The sequence below is a fragment of the Corvus cornix genome, chromosome 7, assembly GCF_000738735.6.
Source record: "Corvus cornix cornix isolate S_Up_H32 chromosome 7, ASM73873v5, whole genome shotgun sequence".
NCBI lineage: Eukaryota > Metazoa > Chordata > Aves > Passeriformes > Corvidae > Corvus > Corvus cornix.
In genome coordinates this window covers 34,417,768-34,440,596 of record NC_046337.1, presented here as the reverse complement: position 1 = coordinate 34,440,596, position 22,829 = coordinate 34,417,768, and the positions used below count along the sequence as shown (strand labels likewise).

General features: G+C 42.9%; 1 protein-coding gene across 30 annotated transcripts in view; it reads left to right on the top strand.

Annotated features, from left to right (window-relative positions):
• Nucleotides 1-221: 221 nt before the first annotated feature.
• Nucleotides 222-22,829, top strand: part of MAP2 (microtubule associated protein 2) — a 241,516-nt gene continuing 218,908 nt past the window's right edge. For 16 of the 30 annotated variants that reach the window (XM_039555191.1, XM_039555190.1, XM_039555203.1 and 13 more), the window contains exon 1: nt 222-297. Coding sequence is in view for 12 of the 30 variants with exons in the window: in XM_019286267.3 (XP_019141812.3) it covers nt 6,848-6,907 (60 nt within the window). In the remaining 18 variants the exon portion in view is untranslated. Of the gene's footprint in view, nt 298-6,832; nt 6,908-22,829 lie in introns of those variants that run through there. The other 14 variants (XM_019286267.3, XM_019286265.3, XM_019286248.3 and 11 more) reach the window with 3 other exon arrangements.

Below are 22,829 nucleotides of genomic sequence, written 5' to 3'. Positions count from 1 at the left end.
GCTGGGCGCGGGCTGGGTGTCCCGGAGCGTCGGTGTCTCTGCAATGCAGGGGCCGGGGCGGGGCGGGGTGGGGCGGGGCGGCAGCGATGGGCCGCTCCTCCACCTCCTCAGGCGCGGAGGCCCTGCGGGAGCGGCGGCGGGGCCGGGGCGGGGCCGGGGGCGGGTCTCGGGGGCTCGCGGCGTGCAGGCGGCCGCGTCCCGGCGACAGCCCCGAGAGCGGTGGGGCGGGTCGGGTTGAGCCGGGTACGGCGCGTCCTTTGGGTCCCCGTCGCTGCCGGCAGCCGCCGTGACGCTCAGGTAAGGACCGTGCCGAGCCCCGTCGGAGAAGGAGGAGGAGGACGGACAGACGGGCGGGGCGGGGGCGCGGGGCCGACGCCGCTCCGGAATGCAGGGAAGTGGGGGGCAGCCGCGCGCGCTTTCCGCCTTACGGCCGTCGCGAGCCCTTTTTTGGGGGCTTGTGCCGGCCGGGTCCCGCGGGTGCTCCCTCCCTCCCTCCGTCCTTCGGTCTCGGTCCTTCTTTGGTCCCTTCATTCCCGGACCCAGACCGGAGTCCTCCACGGGTCGTCCCCCCCCGACCTCCCGGAGGTAAAAGTGGAGTGGGGCGGTCCCCGGTAACGCCCGTTTTACCTTCATCGGGGCTGCTGCCTCTGAGGTCTCTAAGAATCTCCAGGCTGTAAACCCCTTTGGAGGATGTGAACCTCTGTCCTCTCCTGCCCCCACCCTTAAGCTTTTCTAAGGGGATCTGCGCGGCTGAACAAAGAACGTTGTGTGAGGCGAGGGGGTGCGAGGGCTGTAAGCGCTGTTAATTTGCATCGGGGAGGGGAAAAAAAAACCCCACCTAAAAAAATGATTCCCTGTATTGCATGGATCAGGGAGGAAACAGCCGTGCACGGGAGCCCAGCGGCGAACAAAGCCTTTTTATGTAAGAGAAAATGATGTAAAATGTGCCTGGCTCGGATGGCTGCAGGTAGGAGCCGTAGGCGTGTGCCGCGCTGCGCTGCCATGGTGCTGCACCGACCCACCAAATAAACCGTGCTCGCCTTCATCTGTCCTGTACTCATTCGAGACACTCCGACCTGCCCTTTGGATAAGATGTGCTTCATGGAACACCTTCGGGAAAGAAGGGGGTGTGCCCCACGCCGGGAGAGTTGATCTCCGTGTGGAAGATACTGACATGGTTAATTTCCCTGGGCTCAGCAGGAACTTTCAATTTTCCTCTGAATAAAAATATTCTCTTGTGTTTTTGGTGATTTTCATGTAGGGTTCTTCCTGAGACAGAGTAGTAGGTTTTCACTTGTAAGTGAGCATTAACATAGAGTCATGCAGTAGAATGGGATGTATGCACACGTATGTTGTAAGTCTTACTTATTCTAGGTTTCTAGCATACATTTTTGTAATCTATCGTGTCTCTGTGGTCATGTCAATAAATCATACTCCGTCCTTTCTCAAAAAATCACTTGCTGTCCAGCATTTGTGCTGCTTGTTGTTCAGAAAACCTGTCCCTTTTGTTTTCAGAAGGGTTCTTCCATATGAGATTGAATCACGTATCTTTTTGGTTCTGTTTCTTCCCATTTGCTCCACAAACCTTTGCTTTTCTTTCCATGAAAGAACCTGTTTCTTTTCACCTTCGCTGGTTTGGACTAGCAGGGATGTCTAGACTACAGATCTCATAGGGGATAGACCCAAGAAGAGGCTCAGCTGCAGAATGTATTTATTTTCTATAGCTTCTTTCACTTCCCACCTGACTGGATGGTGTAATCACAGCATCTCAGCCCATGCCTGGGAAGAGAATGTGCTGAGAGGGCATGACATAGTGAAGTTGCCCCTGCATTACATCATAGATCACGAAGAATTGATTTCACGAACAGTGAAAGAATGGGCTATTTCCATGAGTGTGCTACAAACTCTCTTCAGTTAGCGTAAAGGCAGTCCAGTTAAGTTTGTGGGTGGTTGTTCATTTCTGCAGCTGATATTCTGAAAGTGTGATATGTGTAACGGAGCCCAAACTCACCCCTGTAGCACCTAGGACTGGGAAACACCAAATTCCTCACTGCATATTTAATTTGCAAGACACTCAGCAGTGGGCAAGACCCCAGTCTTAAGGTGGTACCAGTTTCCTGGAGCTCAGGCATTTGCAGGTGAGCTAAAGTAACACACTGAAAATAACCCAAATGGCTTAGTGAGGCTATTCTGCATGGAAATGAAACACAAAGGTGTGCCCTGGCACAGGGCTCTGAGAAGAGGGGTGGTCTCAGCAGTGGAGCATGATGCCATAAATTCTATCTCTTCTCATCTTTTCTTATCTCATCAAGGGACAGGATTTGGTTAATGGAACTTTTCAATTTGTTGCACCCATATTGCACATTGCCTGTGGGTGTTTGAGAGAAGCCAAAGAGCTGTCATCCTGAGAATTAAAAGTTGCTGTTCTTCTGTGGAGAGTTTTAGCACACTGGAGGGCAGATCATTGTGCTTATAATGCAGTTTGTTACATAAAGCAGCATTTGCAGCCTTGATTTAGAGGTCTGATGTGATTATTACAGTATGTTATGCCATACCCACTTTAATATGTTTGGATAATACAGAAACAGTTGTAATTTAATGACCCCTGAGGTGCTGTGCCAAGGCAGGAGTGACCTGATCACAACAGTCCCTAAATGAATTGTTGCAGTCTGTGGGCTAAGAATTGCCTTGTTGCTAGACGTTTTTTTCCAGAAGCATACCTTTCGCTTTCAGTTTGTGTCATGCTCCTTTCTGTACAAGTTACCCTTTGCTAAACCACATACCTGGATTCACAGAGGAAACATTTGCTATGTGTGCTGACACCAGAGTGGGCTCTGGCCCCCTCTAGCTCTGGCACTGTGCTCACTTAACAACTGTAGAAGTTGCTAGAAATATCTAACCACAGAAACGGGTGAGGCCCATTGCAGATTCTGCTGGGCTGTTTCAGCTTCACCCCCCAGTGTGGCATGTCATGCACGTGTTGGAGACAGGTTTGTTTTCTTAATGGGGTTGGAAGAGGAAGAAGTCAAAAAGAATTTAGGTTGTGAGGACTTCATGATGGTGGCTTTGCGAAAGTCACCTCTTGATTACTAATGTGTCTGCAAAGGCACGAGGTACTGACAGAGCTTGTAACACATCTGCAGCATATGTAAGATCTGAAATCTGATCTGCCATGGTGGGACAAATTATAATCAGCTTGAGAAAGGAAAACAAAAGTTCTGCTGGTGCCTAAAGCCTGAGTTCCCTACGGATCTTTTGCCTATAGTGCGGGCAGTGGCTGTGCTGAGAACTGATCTGGTAAAACTTCTGTCTCTCAGTCAAAGGAAAAAAACCCCACCCCTTGGCATTATTTGGGTTCCAGAAGAGGCATTTCTGGCTGCAGGACACTTGAAGCTGAACTGAAGCCTTAACTAGGAAGGGATTAGAGAGTGTTGCACTTAACATGCACAAAAATAATGACCAGAAATTTGGAAAGGTGTAATAGGGGTCCTAAGGCTAGGTGACTTCCCAGCGTCCTTTCTAAACTGAATTATCTGATTAGATATTTTGGGTTTTGTACTATCTTAGTCCATATGTGCACTTGATGAAGAAATAAAAGTATGCATGTGCTGATATATAGAATTGTTCCTTAAGACCCAAGGGTGCTTGTTTTGGTTCATCTGTATTTATTCAGTTCAAACACATGCTTAATTGCACGTGAAAGTCAGCTGTAAGCATGCTTGAAAGTTAAGCGTGTTTTTACAGAAAAGGGAATGTTTTTTCTGAAAAGAGAAAGAGGATAAATTCACGGTACGTGGGCTCAGTGTTGTAAATCCCTTGATGATATTTAGAGATACCAAGTACCTCCAGAGAAAACATGGAAATGTGCAGTGTTCTCTGGTATCACTACATGGCTTATCTCTTCCCAAACACACATGCACACACTAAGGCTGAGTATGGGTGAGTCTTGACATATTTAGGGCTGGTTCTTTTTCTTCAATCCTTCTGCTTCATGTACAGGTGTGCTTATTAGCAATGGTTCTGTACTGCATCTCAGTTAATAAGAAAAAACAGGATGAGACTGATTTCCATAGGGTGGAGCTGATTTAGAGGATTGGTGCTGGAAAACAGAGGTGGTTTAAACTGCCTGCCGAAGTCGAAAAAGTTTTATTTCATGGGAAGGTTTAATCACAGGTTATGCTACTAAACTATATGAGGCTGTTTTAGAAGGACGTTCAAAGTGACATTTGTAATTGCTTTCTAGGTATTGGAGGAAAGAACTGATGTATCCATGGGGTTAATTTGGACTGTTGTGGCCACATGGGTTACTGTACTAGCTGTTAAGAGGATTTGAGATCTTGACTGACCCATTTTACTTTAACACTAATTGTTTGCTGTTGTATTAAGGAGAAAAGATGAGCTAATCCTTATGGTTTTACACTCAGTGCTGTTTTACCCTACAGCAGTCTCGCAGATGAAACTGATCTTTGTTCTTTTGTCTTGATTGGGGAGGTGGCAGAAAGGGATAACAGACATCAGCTTCAGAGTGTTAGTGTTTGTACTCAGTAACCTGTATCTTTGTTAGGGTGCCAGTTTGAAAGGAATTATGGTGAAAAGGTGTGGCTTTGGCAATCTCAATGATATAAAAATTTAGCTATTCTCTTTATTTTCTGAAGTCTGTGAGACAGGTTAGTGCTGGTTGAAAGGCTTGACCAATGCTATGGTATGCTGTTTCTCTTTTAGCATTTTTAAAGTACATGTTTTTCTAACTTTCTGTGATGTACTGAGACTATTTATTACACCACAGAAACTATTCATTTATTTTAGCACATGGTGCTTTCAGATAAAATATGTATGTGGTTCATATAGTATAAGGGAGACAATGGCCTTATTACAACCAGCAGTGTTAAGTCGAGAAAATCAGAATACTGTGATGAGTTCATTGAATCACCTGACTTGCACCATCTGGAAAGAGACAATGCCATTTGCAGATCTGTTTTCTGTTTATTAAAAATCTGGGGTACTTTTCACCGTCAGGGAAATAATCAGTTTATACCTGAGAATTCTTAAGTTACGGATTTGTAGGTAGAATTAAGGTCCTCTAGCAAATTTTTCTCCTTCATTTAGAATTGGCACTCATAGGTATGAGGACCTGAGGAATATTTCTTTTGTTGTGTCAAGCCTCCAGCAAGAAGTAAGAAGATTTCTTTCTTTTAGTACTTCTTGTAGCTGTAAGGCAGTTAGATTGCAGTAGATTCCAGTGAGTTGAGTCTATGAAAGTTACTTTTCTCTCTGTGAAACTTGTCATTTTATTCCCTGAGAGAGTTTTAAACTAAATTTCAATAGCTATTTGCAAAATTAGTTGTATTTAAAGCATATGCAACCTCTGGATAAACAATACAAAACCCCCCAAAGAAACCAAACCCAGCAGTCCAATCATGTCAGCTAACTTGGCAGCATTTAATTATAGGATCTATTGATTCAATTAACCCTATGTGTTCACTTTTTCTTTTTTTCTGGAGAGAATGATAGGGGCTGGTTACTGGTTTAGAACTAGGAACTGTCAGTTCTATTTTTAGGAACATAGATTATCTCTTAGAACAGCTGCTTGGCTATATAAAACTTGCCACTTTTCCTGAGGTTCTGATCTTGGATGAACAAAGCTAGGAAATGTCTCAAAATAAAAACATATTATGAAGGTTCTGAACACCATTTGGGACATGCTTTTGAAAACTCCTGCCTTGGTCCAGGCAGATGCCTGGACTTGATCCAGAGATTAATAGTAGAAAATGCTGTAGACATTCAGAAGTGGCCTGTGTGCTTCACTGCTGGGCCAGAATCCTGTATCTGCTGGCTGTGAGCAAAGATGGATTGGCCTTCTTCCACCTCTCAACCACGGTATTGTCCAGGCTGTGCCCAGAGGAGCCTCATGTGAGTTTGAGGTACAGCTCAGTTTCTCTCTTTTTGTTCTCCTCACTTTGTGTAGAAGGTATCTGAATAGCTTGTGCAGCAAGTGCAATTGGAAGGTGCCAGACAATTAGTGTAAGGACATTCTTATGTCTGGGAAGGCTCAGAGTCTGAGGGACTGTGAAGAAACCATTTTTTCTATGTCTGCTGTGAAATGGGCTGAAAGTGTGTGTTCAAAACCCTTTGACTTTAAGGAGGGTTCAAGTGTGGATTGGAATTATGGTTAGCTGGAAATCTGGTCAGCTTGTTTAGCTAACCAAGTCTTCACGTGCCAACTTACTCTGTTTTCCATAGCAGACCTTCTGTGACCACCAGGTCTAAGCAGAAAGATCTGATCCCCTCATGGGGACTTTAGCCAGACCCAAGGCTGTGCCAGTTCCTACTGCTAACACTTGATAATGTTAACATGCTTTTACTGTCTCCTGGCTGATTGTTGGACAAAGAGACCCCACAGTCTTTTAATGCTCCTGCCTGATTCTTGCCGCTGCTTCCATGTGATGTGGTAAGGTGTGCCTGGGCATCCCTTCCTCTTCTGACCACGTGGTATCACTCAGACAGCAAAGCTTCTCCTTTTGTTTGATGTACTGTGACTGTGGCTTGACGAACAGCAGCTGTATGTTCGTGTGCAGGGTGACTGCTGCTGATAAATCCCTGGCTACTGGTGCCTGATGTGCTTTCAGGTGTTGGGCTGCTCCTCATGCAGGCTGTGTTACAGGGTGTGCTGGGCAGGCAGGCTGCCCTGCCTGTTTGCAGCAAGACTCTAGTCATGCGTGTAGGCATTTTTCTGCTTCCCTTGAGTATGCTGAAACTAATACTAGCTTTTATTTCCCTCAGCAATTAGAAGATTGTTCAAGGAGGCTGAGAAAAAAACCCCAAGGGCTCAAAAAGGAGACATGCAGGGATGGAGCTGGATGATTTGCAAATGAGAATGAGAACAGACCTTGCTCAAGTGGTCTGGATGGTCAGTAATTCATAGCCCATCCTTCTTGTCAACCTATATCTTGGGGTGGGAGGGCATCAGAGATGAAGGCAGATGTGATGGCCCTAAGCTGTTTGGATACCCTATCCTCCTTCAGTGCTCTCCTGCCCATGTATTACAAAATACTAGTGCAGGGAGGTAGCCACAAGAATGGGAGGGAGATTTCTGAAATAAGAGTGTCAGGTCCTCCAGATTTGTATTAGAGTTCTTAATTTGCACTGATTCAGTAAGGGCAGTGTTAGGGCCAAAAATTGCTCTTGACAGGCTGTCAGCATACTCAGAACACACGTGGAGGTCAGTGCCAGGAGCCCAGGGCAGACCTAGGTAGTCAGGGTTGTGGCTAAGTGTGTCTAGAAGGATGTGCCCATCCTCTGTCTTCTGCAACATGATTGATTTGATGTCCTATAAAGAAAATCTCTCCCAGGAAAATGATGAAGAAACATATAAATCAGGCGGAAGGAAACTGTGTATTTCTTTTGTTTTAGGGAGATAAAATATATGTATTTCTTGAAGTAGTAAAAGGAAAGTTGGCAAATTTGTGAGAGAGTTGTCTTGGTTTGAAAGACAGGTGTCTGCCAAGGAAGGCTGGGACCTCCCTTGGAATAGAAAGTGTGACCCCCTTCCCTCCAAATTTTTGTAACTTTGAAATTACAGGGCTTTCAGCCAAAGATATGGGAAAAGGAGTAACAGTTCTTTACTAGTATGTGTGTGTGTGTATATATATGTATGTATGTATATGTATATAAGTATATATGTGTATGTATGTATGTATAACAAGGCAGACAAACAACCACAACGGCAGCGACAACAAACAAACCCACAAACCCAGTGCCAGCCTCTCTCAGCTGTCAGGCACCTTCCCCTTGAGTGCAGTTCTGGTCACAGCCGGTGGGGGCGCTGGTGGCTCCCGGCCGGGCGGGGGGGGTGCAATGGTTCCCCCGTGCCTGCAGGGGGCGCTGTGGCACGAGCGCCTCTCTCTTGCCTCTCTCTCATCATGTGGGTGATGGCGGGCGAGCTGGCAGGAGGGATGGAAAAGGGGCTCCCTTTACAAACCCACAGGGGCAGCCGATCTCGATGCCCCTCAGGATGGCAGAATGGGCTGTAGCGGGAACCTTGGAGCAGCAGCTGGAACGGCAGAGGCGGACACACCCCAGAGTGGCAAACAAAATGTAGCAGAAAACTCCGCAGCCACAGCAGCAGCCGCAGGGTATCCCAGCAGGCACAGGATGCTGGGTTAAAGTGTAACAAAGAAGCCCCAAGGCAGAGGCAGAAAACAGAGGAGCTGGGCAGTGGCAGCCGGGCTTCTCCGTAGCAGCTGCAGCACGCAGCTGGGAGACACACCCTTTGGGAACGGGAAAGGGGTTGGGGATCAAGGTCCCAAGATTTTCCCCTGAGGCACCCAAGTAGATGGTGAGGGTCCTTTCCAGTGTGATCGGGTGTTACTAAGGTCCCAGTTCACTGGCTGCTCTTAGGAGCAGAGGCTCACCCACGGTAAAGAAGAAGCAGTGCTGGGCTGGACTCTGCGGTGGCAGTGAATTCTTCCTGAGGTAGCAGCAACTCGACCATTCCGTCTGCTCCGAGAACGAGAGAGGAGCCGAGCCCAGCCCTTGACCTCCCAGCCAAAATTTCGCTGTATCTCTGCCTTTCCCAAGAGAAAAATGCCCCAGCTACGAGAGCAGCCATCTGCACCCTTCCCCGCACCTTGGCCACTTCTTTTGCCTCTTAAGTACCGGTTGTTACCAGCTCTTAGGCAACAAATGGGACAAAATTCCCTGAGAGAAATAAAAAAAAAGAAACAATCCTAACCTCCCACAAGAGTAATAAAAAAAAAAAAAAAGAAAAGAAAAGCAAACAAACCCCTGTGTGTGTAGGGGGAATGCTTAATAGCCTGATTCATTCCGAAGAGCAAAGGATAGAGTGTGGTAAATAAGAGCTTTCATTCCATGCTGTTCTATAAAGTTAAGCTTTTCAGGCTGTAGAGAGCTGGTTGTGCTTCTCAATAAAACTTAGCAGAATATTGAATAAGCATTTCTTATTACCCAGTGCTGTCTGTTACAGCATATAATAAATTTGTCTAAACTTTTAATAAAAGGCATTTTGTATTCTTGCAAATTAATATATATAATTTTATACTCCACAGTTTGCCAGAATTAGCAGCAGTGATTTATAGATAATACTTAAGGTCTTTTAGTTTAGATAATTTTTAATGATGTGCTACTAGAGTTGCTTAAAACATTAGCAGTATTTTGAATGCAGTATTAAAAATTCTTCTAAATGTACCTTTCAATATGAATAGTTGAGGACATTTTTTGTGGAATGCATTTGGAAAAAAAAAAAGTCAAACTGCATGCACTTAGAATGACCTCTAATACTCTTCTCTGAGCAAAAAAACATGAATTCACGTAGGCATTTTTTCCCCTTCAGTTGTTTTGGTCCACTGTACACTTGCAGCATCACTCTTAGCAATAAATGGAATTAATAATTTGTTGCAAAGCTTTAATTGATAGTTACAGGCACTTGGAAGTTAGAAACACAATTCTCATTTTACCATATTTATGATATTGATACTTTAGATGCTGGAATGTGTGTTTATTTAGATAGTAATGGTATCAGGATGCCAGCACTGACCTGCATCATTACCTGTAATTACCAATAGGCACATTCAATTACCATAGGCACAGTCAATAAGGCCTTTCCCACCAGCCACCCTGCAGACCATGAGTCTGTTTAGAGACTGACCTTTGGGTGGGTGCTGACTTGTGAAAGTGCTGCCAGTGTTGCTCGATGTACACTGAGTAGCTATAATTATGGGGACTTCTGTCCTTTGATTCATCTGGACCAAGTTGTCTTTGAACCCTGTATTGTAAGCTCAGGCTTTGTGACACTTCCAGTAAGTAAGCAGTATCTGCTGAAACAATGCCCTTATTCAATGCTTTGAAATCTTTGATTCTACTTTTTGTTTTTTAGCACAAATGGGATTTGTACACTGCTATTTATGAGATAGTCGTCCTTGACTGTAATTAATTTATTTTTAAAAAGATGCTGACAACGACAATATTTAATTGGTGGAAGGCATGTACCTCTCTGAACCAGCAGACAAAAGTGCTGTTTTAAGGCAGTTACTCTTTTTTTTGTGTGGGGTCATGAATTTTCTGTTTTATTCCAGTGATGGGGACAGAGCAACTTGGTGAATGTGCAAGCTGTACTTAAAGTAACTTGTTTACACTTTGAATTAAGTATTTTAGGACTGAATTCTTCTACCACCTATTACAAGCAGGAGGAGGGAATAAATTCTTGGAAAAAATATTGGGCAAAACTAATGTATTCCATACTTCAGGACATGAAGCCATGTTTACTACTGGGGTCAGAAAGAAGTACTTCCTTGCAGACATTGTATTGCAGATTTGGGATTATGGGGCGTTACTCTGAAATACCTCCGTGGTCGGCACCAGGTGATTTGCCCTTACTGCTCTGCCAAACTCATGTGAATTTAAATACTGAAGTTTCAGTTACTTGGAAGATTTGAGTTGTTTTTGTTTCTAGTTTGTTTTATATACTGATAGAAGCTGTAAATTTTTTTTTCTGAGCAGGACAGAATTTTCTTCTGCATTTTAAGTTATTGCAAGATCAGTCTCAATGACACTGCTTATTCCAGTGTGCAGCTGAATAACTGATTTGTCTTAATCCTGGGATGGGAGAGAGAATGAATATTTTACCTGTACTGTGTGTTTGTTTTCTGTAGCAATGTTTTGGTGTCTTTTTATTGTTTGCCTAAAGGAGAGGGAAGGTAAGTGAAAAATGAGCTTTCCTCCAGTGAGAAAGTGATCTGTGGGCACACTAAAAAGGCAGCAAAAAAGAGGTCAGAGACATGTATATTTTCACTATGAAAAACTAGCTGTGGGGACTTGTTTCAGCTGTTAGAGGTAGGTTTCAGAGCTGACAGGTCAGTAGGAATAGAATTTGCCTGTTCCAGCAGCTATTGAACAACAGATAAAAAAGAAGTGGCTATCTCCTTATATTCACCTCTTTTCCCCATCCAAGCACAACTTAATTTTCTTCAGGATTCTGTTCCTCTCATGACTTTGCAGTTGGAAAATCTGGTATATTTATTTGCCCTACTGCTCTTACCTGCAGGCAAATCTTGATCTAGATTGAAGTGTAATCCTCCTAGATTAATAAAGAAGCACTTCCCCATGTCTGTGTCACTAAGCAGATGAGTAGCTCTTTGAAGAATGTTTTGAAGCTTGTGAAAATAATTTCTAGCAGAAACTTGCATTTAAAAAGATATTAAATATACAGATAGTAAAATGAACAAGCAAGTGTGCCTCAAGAAAAAAAGGTACTACATCTCTAGTCACTTGTTAATATTTCCCTTTCCGTGATGGATTTACTTCATAGCTGAACTTGAAAATCCTTCACAACTGGCACTGATGCTGGACAATTTCCTTTCCCAACTGTGGAAGGTATGTTTTCAGCTTTATACCGGCTAGCGCTTGTATTTCAATGCCTTAGAAAGCCTCGAGCAGCCTTGAGAGGTAGCATGGGCGATCTAGCACTTCAGTAGCTCTAAAATCGGTACCTGTATCAGCTGCAAAGCAAATACCATCAGCAGAAGCAAAGAGGGAGAAATATAGCTCCCTGCTCGCTCAATTTCCTGCAGTTGGAAGCTTTCAAATGAGACAGACAACAAGAGATGTTCACAGGAAGATAGCTGAGCTGAGAGAGAGCGGAGCCTCCCCTCGAGCATCTTTTATTCGGAGAAGGGGAAAGGGGAGGACTGGGGGCGGACCCAGGGTGACCGGCCAATCAGACACTGCTAAAGAGTTTGAGTTACATTTGGGTTTTTTGCCCTCGCTTAGAACAAAGGAGCTCAGAGCACATGGGCAGGAGCACGTGTCTTTGGGAGGGGAGGCTCAGAGCAGGCAGCAACACCCAAGGTAGGTCTGGCTGCATTTATCTCTTTCAGTTTGTTACCTTTCAGATTAATCACTCATTTTGTATTGAAACATAGCCCTGGGCAGAGCTCCACATAACTACAAAACCTGCTGTATAGATGAAACCATGGAAAAAGAACATGTGATATTCTTCTGCTGGATTTTGTTTTGAAATGAGATGTTGCTTGTTTTCTGAGGAGCTTGGGATTATGGGCAAGACAACTGAGATGAACAGTGCATATGAGCTTGGTGGGGCTCTGGGATAGTGGTGAGAGGCTCTGGCATGTCCATCGCAGGTGCACTGTTGATTTTGGCTTTAGCTTGTCCTTTTTGCTTAGATCTTGATCCACAGTAGAACCAGAAAAGGTCTTCTTCGCTTGGAAATTATTTGTGTTGCAATTTTCTGGGCAAATTTTAGCGTTCCCTTTGCAAAATGATCCTCTCTGTATCTACCAATAGATTGATCAGGGCCTGTCATATCCCCATACGCAGTGAAGGCCTAGTGTGCCTATAGACTGTGCCAAGTGCGGGAGCTTGGGTGGGTCGGACGGTCGGGACGGACGGAGACGAGAGATCTCTGAAGTCAGATCTTGGAACATGCGGTTTATTGCAAAGGGCGTGGGTATAGGGGCACTGCTTAGAGCTGCCAGACTCAGCTCGGAGCAGGCCCAGGAGAGCAAGAGAGTAAGCGGGTAAGTAAAGAGAGAGAGAGAGAGAGAGGAATGAGAGTGAAGAAGTAGTAGGAGAGTCTGAAGTCCTGGTTACAATACAATAAATCATCTTCTGTACTGAATATTCTAATTGTCACTAACCAATCTAATACAAGATACAAATCCTATAGCATTTACATACAGCCTGTAAGAGTTCTTATATTACCATAGAGTGTTACATCTTAACTTCTAAAAACTACTCTTTGGACCCCTTCTGCTGAGCTAGCAGGGTCTGCTCTGACCCTTGGACCTGCCTGCAAGCAGAGGGTATTGTTCAATCAAGAGGGGATTACCTTCAGTCGGCCATACCATTGTTTTCCAGTTGTTCAGTAACTAAGACTTGGTGGCTTTCATTTCGATGTCACTTATAGTTTTCATATTCCCAAAATCTTTTGTCAGGCAATCATATTTATAAGGATTTCCTGTTTCATCTTCCCCAACACCAAGGACTGCTGGGGCAGTGGCTCTTCAGGGTACTTGGATGCCCAGGACCAGCAAAGCAGATTCCTGGCTGCTGGGCAGAGTAGGCCTTTTTGCCAGTGTGTCTCTGAACAGCAGCTGTTTCCATTTTGTAACCTGCTAATTCCCAAGCACAGCAGGAGCATCCTGACTCTCTAGAGTTCCCCAGCACAGACCCCTTTTCCATACACTGGAAGGAGTCATGAGGGCTTTTGTCTTTGCTGTAAAAATGAGTTTTCCCTGTCATGTTCGAGAAATACACAATTTTTCTATGCATGTCCACTGACCCTGGTACCCATACATAACCAGTCTGAAACATTCACGAGAACTAACTACTGCAAGTACCCAAGTAAATGTTTTCTGGCTTTAGCCTGAAATGTGAGAAGCTTTATGCAAACTAAATCTTAGCACGATAGTGGGAACCAGGAGAAGCCTTCCTGTTCAGTAGTCTGGGATGTGGTCTCTTGGCAGCCAGGGCTTATCCTAGCTGGTTCTGTGGGGGTCTTGTGCCTGTTTGCTCCCATGATGCCTGGTCCTTGCCTGACCTTGTGGGAAGCTGGCTCAGTAAATTGAGCTGGGGCAATGCTAGTGCATTTAATGCTATTAAATGACTTAATTTCTACCAGTCCAGCTCTCTAAATTGTTCTAGAGCACTGATGAAGGGGAGGGGCAGGAATGTGTGTCTGGGAGCTGGAAAGCTTTTACTTGTCTTAAAGACAAGGATTTTAAGGAAGTTAAATGCTCCATTTTGAAAATAACGTTCACAGGATCAAACCACACTGATAGGTTGCGTTGCTCCCTGAAAGAAATCAAATTACAGTGGTTGTCAGTCTTGCTTAGTACATTTTAAACCACCTGCTTTCTATATAAATGGTACTATTATTAAAACTACTCTTACCTTGGAATTTAATTTTTTTTAAATTGTGAAGGACACAAAGCATAGGGTCACAGTGAAAATTTTGCACTTCCTGTTAACAGTCAGAAATAGTCTTGGCACAGGCTTTTGGTGATAGTCACAGGGAGATACGTATGGTAATAAACAGCCCTTCTGCGCTTTCTGCTGTGGGCTCTGAACTTTGCTCTGCTGCAGCTGACTAGCTTGCAATAAAGCCCTTGTGTGTGTCTTTAATGAAGGACTTTCCTGAGGTAGAAATTGCCTTCCTTGGAATTAGGGGAGGAGGAGTGATGTGTATTGTGAGGAAAAGCTAAGCCAGGAAACACCTGGCAACCAGATGGCCCTTAGCATGCTGCATTGTACCCACAGCTTCATTAAGCATTATTTTGTCTGTCTCTGGGTAATAGATGTAGAGGTTTGGGGTCACAAAGAATTAGAAAATTGTAGCCAGTTGCAATTAAACATGAGTTATTTTTAGAGGACAAAGAACTGAGCTGAAAACTGAATTAGAGCTACTTGAAATGTTAGGGCTCAAATACTGGGGTGGTATTTTCTAGGTGACCAACAAAGTAGCCCATGCACTCCAGTCAGAGGCACAAAGCCACCCAGGGTGGTGGCAGGTGGGCTAGAGATGGCAGAGCTGTGAGCAATGGCAGTAATGTGGAACTGACATTATTTTACTTCCTGAGGGCAGCTGGCATTATGTACTTCCCTCTGAATATTCATGTGTTCAACAGATAAGGGTTATTTAGACTATTAGTAGAACTGTGTGGTTTGCACTGTGATTTGTATAAGCCTGGCTCAGTATATTACACTTATGTTTTACCTACATTTAATTTTGTTCTGTGTTTCCCCATCAAAGTGCCTGTAGTCCAAAAAGGGCAGGCTCAAGGTTTTTAAGTTTTCAGGTGAGTTGTGAGAATATTATAGGCAAATAGAGATCTGGGCAGAACAGTACATAACATTTTTTGTGTTGTTGACCAATTGGCAGCCGTTGGTGGCATGTGGGTGGTCAGGAATTCAGGCTGACCCTGTGTGGTTGCACAGAAGTGAGCAAGAAGAAACTGGTCTCCCTCCTACATCCTCAATACTCATCTGCTTTCTCCAGCAGGTAAAAGAGGTGTGGCAGTACTGAGGTGTGTGGGTATGTTTTGGCTGTCTCACAGCTGCATTGGGAGATGCCTTTTCTTGAGGGAGCTGCTCTGTGAATCAGTGGCTCAGATCTCCTAGTTCTTGCTGAATCCAGGACTGATTGATACCACCTTGTAGTGCTTACCTGCTCATTGCCATGCCTTGAAAGGTCTTTAGCTACCTTGGGAGAATAATACATGCCAAAGAGACTTTGCTAGTCCAGGGGCTGTGTAAATGCAGAATGCCGTCCTTACAAACACTTTGGAGCATCTTCAGGAAGCTTGAATTGGTTGTTAATTACTTTCATTCTCATGATGTTGACGAAATAATAAGAGCATTGCTGGCTTTAATCCTGTATATTCTTTTGAGCAGCTTCATTGCAGAGAGTGTATCTTGTCAATTTCATATTAAAATGTTGGTAAGCACAACTTGAAAACACTTACAATTGGAACACTAATTTAATTACTTGTTAGCATTGATATCAAAGCCTATTATGAATTTAATGCAGTGAGTTCTGAGGAATCCACCTAAAAAAGCTTGTTTTATGTATTGCTTCAGTTTTTACGTCTACATCCTGTGGGGTTGGTTCTACAGCTGAGATCCTTGTTAAAGACAATCTACCATTATGCAATTGAAGTGTTTGTGTTTTATTAAAAACAAGCCAATGATACTCTACCATATGATATGGGGCAGCCACATAAATGTGGAACAACTGTCTTGAAAGGGTGGATCAAGTTGTTCAGTATTTTTATTTTCTAGTCTCTCTGAATCTGAAAGGCTATATGGCATTTATTTTACCCTCAGGAGAGGAAAAATAAATCTTCGCAGTTCTTGAAAGCTACTGTCCCGGGTTAGGCAGTCCTTACACTAATAGTTTGCTACCCAGAGAGGCAAAAATGTTCTTTTGCTGTGCATTGATGGTGTCTTCAACCAGTGAAAACTGCACAGCAGCAGCTTGGAAAGAAAAGCAGGGGAGATGTGCCTGAGGGATTTACTATGCAGCTCTTGGTATTCCCTTGAGAAGAGCCCCCCCTGTCTTGAAGTTGAAATTAAAATGTAAATCCTAAAATAGGTGTAATTAGGGTACTTCCTTTAGACAATGTCTGGTGCAGGCAGCTTTAGTTTTGGGTGTGTGCAGGTTTCTTCAGTGTTTGAGCAGCGAATGAGGGAGGAGATGATTAACAATTAGCATATTGTTTTGGTGCTCTCCAAAGTTGGGACAAAAAACAGAACATGAGTTCTTTTTCCCCAGCAGTCCTGCTGCTAACAGTGTGTAAATCTGATGACTTCTAAATGTACAGAATTACTGCTCCAGTAATGCATTGGTATTAAAATGAGCAGAAGGTTCTGGTATGGATCTTTCTGTATTTTGTGTGGCATTTTGCAGAGTTGAAATGGAAAAGTCCTGGGATATCTTGCCTTGGCAGGGGCTGCCATGGGCCTGCCAAAGTGCTAAAGACCTCTGTGAATTGGGTTGCAAGGTGGCTTGCCTTAGCTAGGAGTCTTTGTCTCTGCTGAGCTTGGGTTAGTCCTTGAAAGAAGCATATTTTGCAAACATTGAAAGTGGTAACACAGGCACAATAACCTCATTTTTGTCAGGGAGCTGGAGTTAGTTCTAACGCTGTGTGGAACTTCCTGGAGGCCTGAGCATGTATGAAGCAATAGGGAGAGTTTTGGTTGGAATGGGCCTGGGGAAGCAGGCTGGGACTCACTCCCAGCTGGAAGCTGAGTGACTGTGGTGTTATTCTTCGGTGTTGGGGTTTTGGCACCTGCTTTCACACTAAATCAGCTGTTGAGAATGTTGTAAAGGTCTGTAAAATGTCCCTGTAGAGGTGCTTAGGCTCTCTGTATATGTCTGACAACTTTAGGCTTCTTTTTATTTTTCCTTTCTTATCTTTTTTCCCCCAGTGTAGTGTAGGGTATGTTAATGACAAAATAGTTTCAAGACTTCAGATTTATAACCAAATAATAGTAGTAATTATTGTTTACAATATTACTTTTGTAGGGAATGTCATGAAGTACTTACTGAGATATGTCATACAGACATTCATGGTCTAAAGAGGTCTTAAATGGTCTTGAGTTTTATGGCTAAGGCTAGCATACCTTTTCAATCGAGAAAAAGGCCTCTTTCAGCCTAGCTTTTTAAAAGTGTTATGAAGGGGTGTTGTGTGTGATTTAATCATGGTAAACATGATGTTTACTTTGATGGCTCAGAGACATAAATCATATTATAGCAGTGCTTTAAAATAGTGCTTTTTCACATTGTCTAGCTTAATATATTAACTAGGGAGGCAAAAAGCAAAGCAGATGTTTGTTTTCCTTTTTCCATACTGAAAAAACTGTTGTTCAATTTTTGGTTTTGCCATGTAGATTTTTTATGGTGACAACTGGTGAAATCATGCTGTTAGTCAGCTGGAAAAGTGCATCTTTATAAAATGTCATTTGATATACTGGAAAATGCTTGGCTGGGCTAATGCTGACACTTATTCTAAGCAAATAGATACTGCAGTTTCCTGGAGTCATATAATGGTCTACTTTAAGTCCTGTATTTGTGAATCTTGAGCTATGACTCAGGGATTTAATTTTTTTTTTTCCATTTGGGGAAGAGACTAAAATAAAGATGATTTTCTACAAGTGTCCAATCCTGAATCTGACGATTTTGTAGAGAATTACTGCATTTCTGTGAAACTTTAAAACCAACTCAGTTATTTACTAGAGAATTAGTCCTGCTTCGTAATGCCATTTTTTTTTATTAGAAAAATTCTTCAGGAAGTTTTTTTCCCCCCCAAAGTGCTATGGATATTAAAATTTTCTTACAGAACTGATTTGCATTGCTGTGAAGTTCCCCAAGGATATTCCATACATTGATCCTTTTATTGATTTTCAGTAAACTTTTCATTGTACATCCTTACTCATAGAACTGTTTATACATGTGCATGTCTATGTGTGCACATATATGACTCCACTGAGCTGAATGGAACTTAATATACAAATACTACTGGAGTCTAATACTTGGACTGTGTTAAACAGAAACAGTGTCAACAGTAGGGATGTGACAGCCAATACATGAGAGCTGTCACCTGGACAGTTTTCAAGTGAAATATGTTTTACCAGCAGTCAACACTACATCATTCAGTTTTGCAATCATTTCAGTTCAGCACTGATGTGCATGAATGACTAAACCCTTCTGCATACTACATTCACATGCCAGGGCTATAGCTCCTGCACATACAGAAAAACTATAAATAGGAAGCTTTTCATACGACAGCAATGACTTACACAATAAGAATAATGTAGTGCTATGCCGAGGAAACAAATTGTAAAGAACATCTGTGGATAGTCTGTGAGAAATACGGTGTGTAATAAAGTATATGTAATCTCTCTCAGTTCAGTAGAAAACTCTAAAATGTAAAGAATGATAGAATAACCTGTACATGTCTTTTGAAATATGAACATTCATATTATAACAATCTTTATGATCAACTGACAAGAAAAGAACTATTAAATAATCTTATTAGATTCCTGTTTTGCCCTACTTGCCAAGCTGAGATGATTTCTACAGTATATATTGGTAAGTATGCCCCTTAGTCCTTTTCCCTCAGTTGCTTGGTTGCATGAATCATAAGTGTGAGAACCTTAGATGGAATAAATAGGTTTTGTTTCTTGTTCTGTGAAAGGGAAGGTTCTGTGTTCTACTTCCTGTTGCAGGAGAGGCTGATGTCAGGTCTGGTTGTGAGGCTCAGTTTCTTGATTGAATCATGCCACAACCGGGCCAGGAGACACTTGAGAGACAGAGTCAGAGAAGTGGGTATTTGCTTTATTCGGCGCGCCGGGTGTGTGGGGATCGCTCCTCCAAACACACACACCGGTGCTCCCTACAACACAGTATTAAGGGTTAAGTTATGAATATTCATCACATTCCTTGGGACAGGTGTGGTTATACAAATTATTTCTCGGAAGTCATTAGCATACGGGTCACGCATGCGCTGTGTTTCCTGGTGGTCGCGCTGAGGAAGACCTCTCCTCTTCCTCGGGGGTCTTCTCTGATGAAGACCAGTAGTCATCCTCTCATGAACTTTTCACCTTTCTCCCTGGGCATGTGTAGTCCTTTGAGGAATGATTCAGCAGTCTCTGAGATGATCCTTGTCCCCTCTATCTTGACAAGATTAGGGTGAATTCGGCTTCTCAGGCTTTGTAATCAACATCTTCTGTCTGAACTAACATTTGCTGTCTCCCAATAGTTAACTTGTGCTTACATGAGTTAGTTATTGACTGCCCCTTCTTCATGATTGCCAGCTTTACTCTCCTTAAGGAAGGGAGCTGTCATGCACGATTTTACCAAGGGCCCTGGATAGCAGATCGAGTCCGGGATTTCACTATGAATTCAATAGGAGAGCAGGAATAAAGGATAGAAAATGGTGATGTGTAATCTAGAGCCTGTTTGATTCACTGAAAAGAAACATGTATTATCATCTTCCATTGAAAGAGTTTCCAAAGGCAGATTAAATATTGTGGGAAGTTGTTGTCTCCTACTGAGACACTCTTTACCTAAAATCCTCATAAGAATTAAAGGCTGCTTTATATTCAGTTGGTAAAGTTAGTGCAGCACCCATTTGGTAACAAACCAATAGCTTTCATTTATTCTCTACAAAGCTTGTGAGAAGGACAGTAGTAACTTGGATATGATTGTTAATGTTCTTTCTGTAATTTTCTAGACTGTCCTACAAGTGAGCAGCATAGAGACCTTGCTAAAAATTATGGCTTAATTACTGATGTATTGGGATTTATGAAGGGATTCCTTGCAGAGCAAGTGTAACCGATAACAAAATCAGTGGCCTGCCAGCTTTAGATGTTTTTTTTAAAGGAAGAAAGTGCAGATCCTTCAGTGTCACTTGTACATTATTTCATGTATTGTATGGTGACTTTTGGGAAGGATGAGGGAGACATCCTACCTGTTTGGACCACGAACATAAGTTGGCAAATTAATCTAAAAACATAGATCTGTGAATATGCATGCAGGTGAGCATTCATGTGAGTTTTGTTCTGTACTCATTTGTCTGCGATTGAATAACAGACCCAGACCGGCAAGGAATCTGAATCACTTATTCAAAGGAGTGAGTTGGTTTTATACACTTTTCCAAGGCACAGTATTTCCTTATATGGCGTGACCTATCCCATGTTGCCACATCAGCAACACTTTCTCAATGTCCTTCTATGGGGTGATCACTCGCTGTTCACTCATCTGTCAGCTCCCGGCAGGCTCCTCTCCATAGGGGTCTGCCGTGTTTCACTTCCTCCCCCCAGGGTCCGGTGGAGACAAGCCTCTCCGTACCGCCATGTGCTCCTTTGTTCTGCCGTGTGCCTCTGCTGGCAGGTTTTACAGCTCACAACCCAATTCTACCTTGTAATTCCCCATACTCATTCAAGGAGCAGAGAGAGAGAGATTAGTTTGTGCTGGGTCTGAAACTGCAGTGTTTCAAAGGTAACCAACGTTTCTATTCACTCTTTCTTTGTATGGTATTCTACAGACTTGATAGGACAACAGTTAAGCCTGGACTGTAATCTCCGGAAATCTTATTTTGAGAGTTATTTTCCAGTAAAACAGCTAGCATGCTTTATAAATCTTGATGTGCTACTGGAAGGTCACCTGCTTAAACACCACCAATCAGTATTTACTTTTTAGGTATAAGTGAAATCTGCGCCTGAATTACGAATTGTTAGACGTTAGGGATTTTTTAGTTACTGTATCAAAGTTTCATTTTGGCATTTTCCAGTCAAAGACAAAATCTGGTTTTGGGTGGTTTTTTTCCAGTTTTGGTTGAGGCCATTCTCCTTTAGCAAAAAACAGATATCTTGTGGCATCAGTGCATGCCTGTGAGGTCCCAGCCTGTTCATTAGGGATAACAGGGAGTCTGTGCTTGTTGACTGTTGCACGGTTAGCACCTGAAGTGTGGTTATTCCCTTTCCTGCTCTTTAAACAGTGCATACCCTGCTGTGGCACTGTCGTCAGAGCTGTCAAGCCTTTGGGGCAAAACTCATCCTTTGCTCAGAACAGCCTCTGTTAGGAGAGAATCTGTGGGTATAAATTTCAAAATTTTAGGTATATTATAAAAAAGGCAGGTTTCAGTCTGCTCTGAAACTGGCTCCTAAATATGAAGGGAGAACTATGTTGATGCCAAGGGATCTACAGAGGAAAGGAATGCTTGAACTGAGCATTTTGTCTGTGTTCTGTGGTCCTAGACTCCGCTGTTATGTCTGAAGTAGGTGGTTGTGTGTCTTTGTTGTGTGCGTCTTTGTCCCTTTGGTTGGACTGACAGTTGCCAGTGAATGCTTATAGAAGTGGCAGCCACCTCCTCTGCCCTGCCTCCTGAACTAGTGTGGGCAGGCAGGGGAGTGCTGCCTTTTAGGAGAAACAGCACTTCATAGTCCCTCTGTCCTCCAAAGATGTCTGGGTGATTTGTTATTTCCTTCATGGTTTTGATCTCAAGAGTATTATTTTGGTGCAGGTTCTTAAAGCCCTAATGCTGTTCCCACATGCATTGGTGATAACACCGTGCATTGTCCAGGTGCCTATACAGACTTCTGATTCATAAATGTTCATTAGTTTGTATCATGAATATTAATCCCATAAGCCAGCTCCAGTCAGCAGCTGAATTGGGGCCAGGTTCAGGGGGGGAACCAAGTCTCTTTGAGTGCAGGGCACATACAGGAGAAAAGGGCAGGTCTCAAATCAGCGTGTCATTCAATTATTTTGGTTTTCTTGAGGCCTTGAGCAATGCAATGTAGGTTTTTCAAAGATGACATCACAAAATACTGGGATATGCTGCCAAATCCATGTGGGTGGAGAAAAAAAGGAGGTGTTACTGACTTTATAAACACTTGTGCTTCTGTTCTCAAGAAAGGAAGAAAAAAAGGAACAGACTTTCCCAGTGGTTCTCTGAGAATGTAAATGCCACATAAGTATTTTGGTTAACGGCAGAAATGGCATTTCCTGTGCTGTCTTTATTGCTCAATTGCCTTGTCCTAGTTACATAAGTTGTATTTTATCAACTGGAGCATATGCATAGAAAACCAGTTGGAGAACTCTACAAGTCATTCATCACTTTCTCACAATTTCCAGCTGAATTACTCATACTCACAGTTGCTGTGAAAAGAGTGCTCAGGTATCTGCATCAAAGCATTGAAGTTGCACCCTTTCACCTGTAAACTAAATATTTTTTGCCTTATATTTAATGATCTATAGGTAGAAAACTTGAAAATTAGCACAAACATCCATAATTTTCCACAGAGGCAAATCTCAAAAGTTTTTAGCAGTTACGCTGCTTTTTTCATCCTTGATAAAACCTTATTTCTTGTAGTGGTTGGAGAGAAATTAATTTTCACACTTATATTTACGCCTTATATGGTGAGGGATGCTTGTCACCAGCCTACATAAACCATTTGCTTTACAACAGTATATTGATCTGCCCAACATAATGTTTTATTTAGGTAACCAAATCTAAAGAAGATTCTTTTTATCAAGAGATTCTATGTGTAGAAAATTAATTATGACAGATGTGTAAGTAATGTTCAGATAATTTTGAATTCTTTAAAAGAGGACAGTGACTTTTTAAATATTTGGCAGTGCACAGTGTGGCCTGGAAGTAGAGACTGTCTATGGCTGTTCACTTTGATTCATAGGAGAAGAGGCTTAGAACTGCCAGGACTCATAGAACTGTTTGGTTGCTCTCCATTCTGGTCCTCTTGCTAGGCTGATATAAGATGGCCCTCTAAAG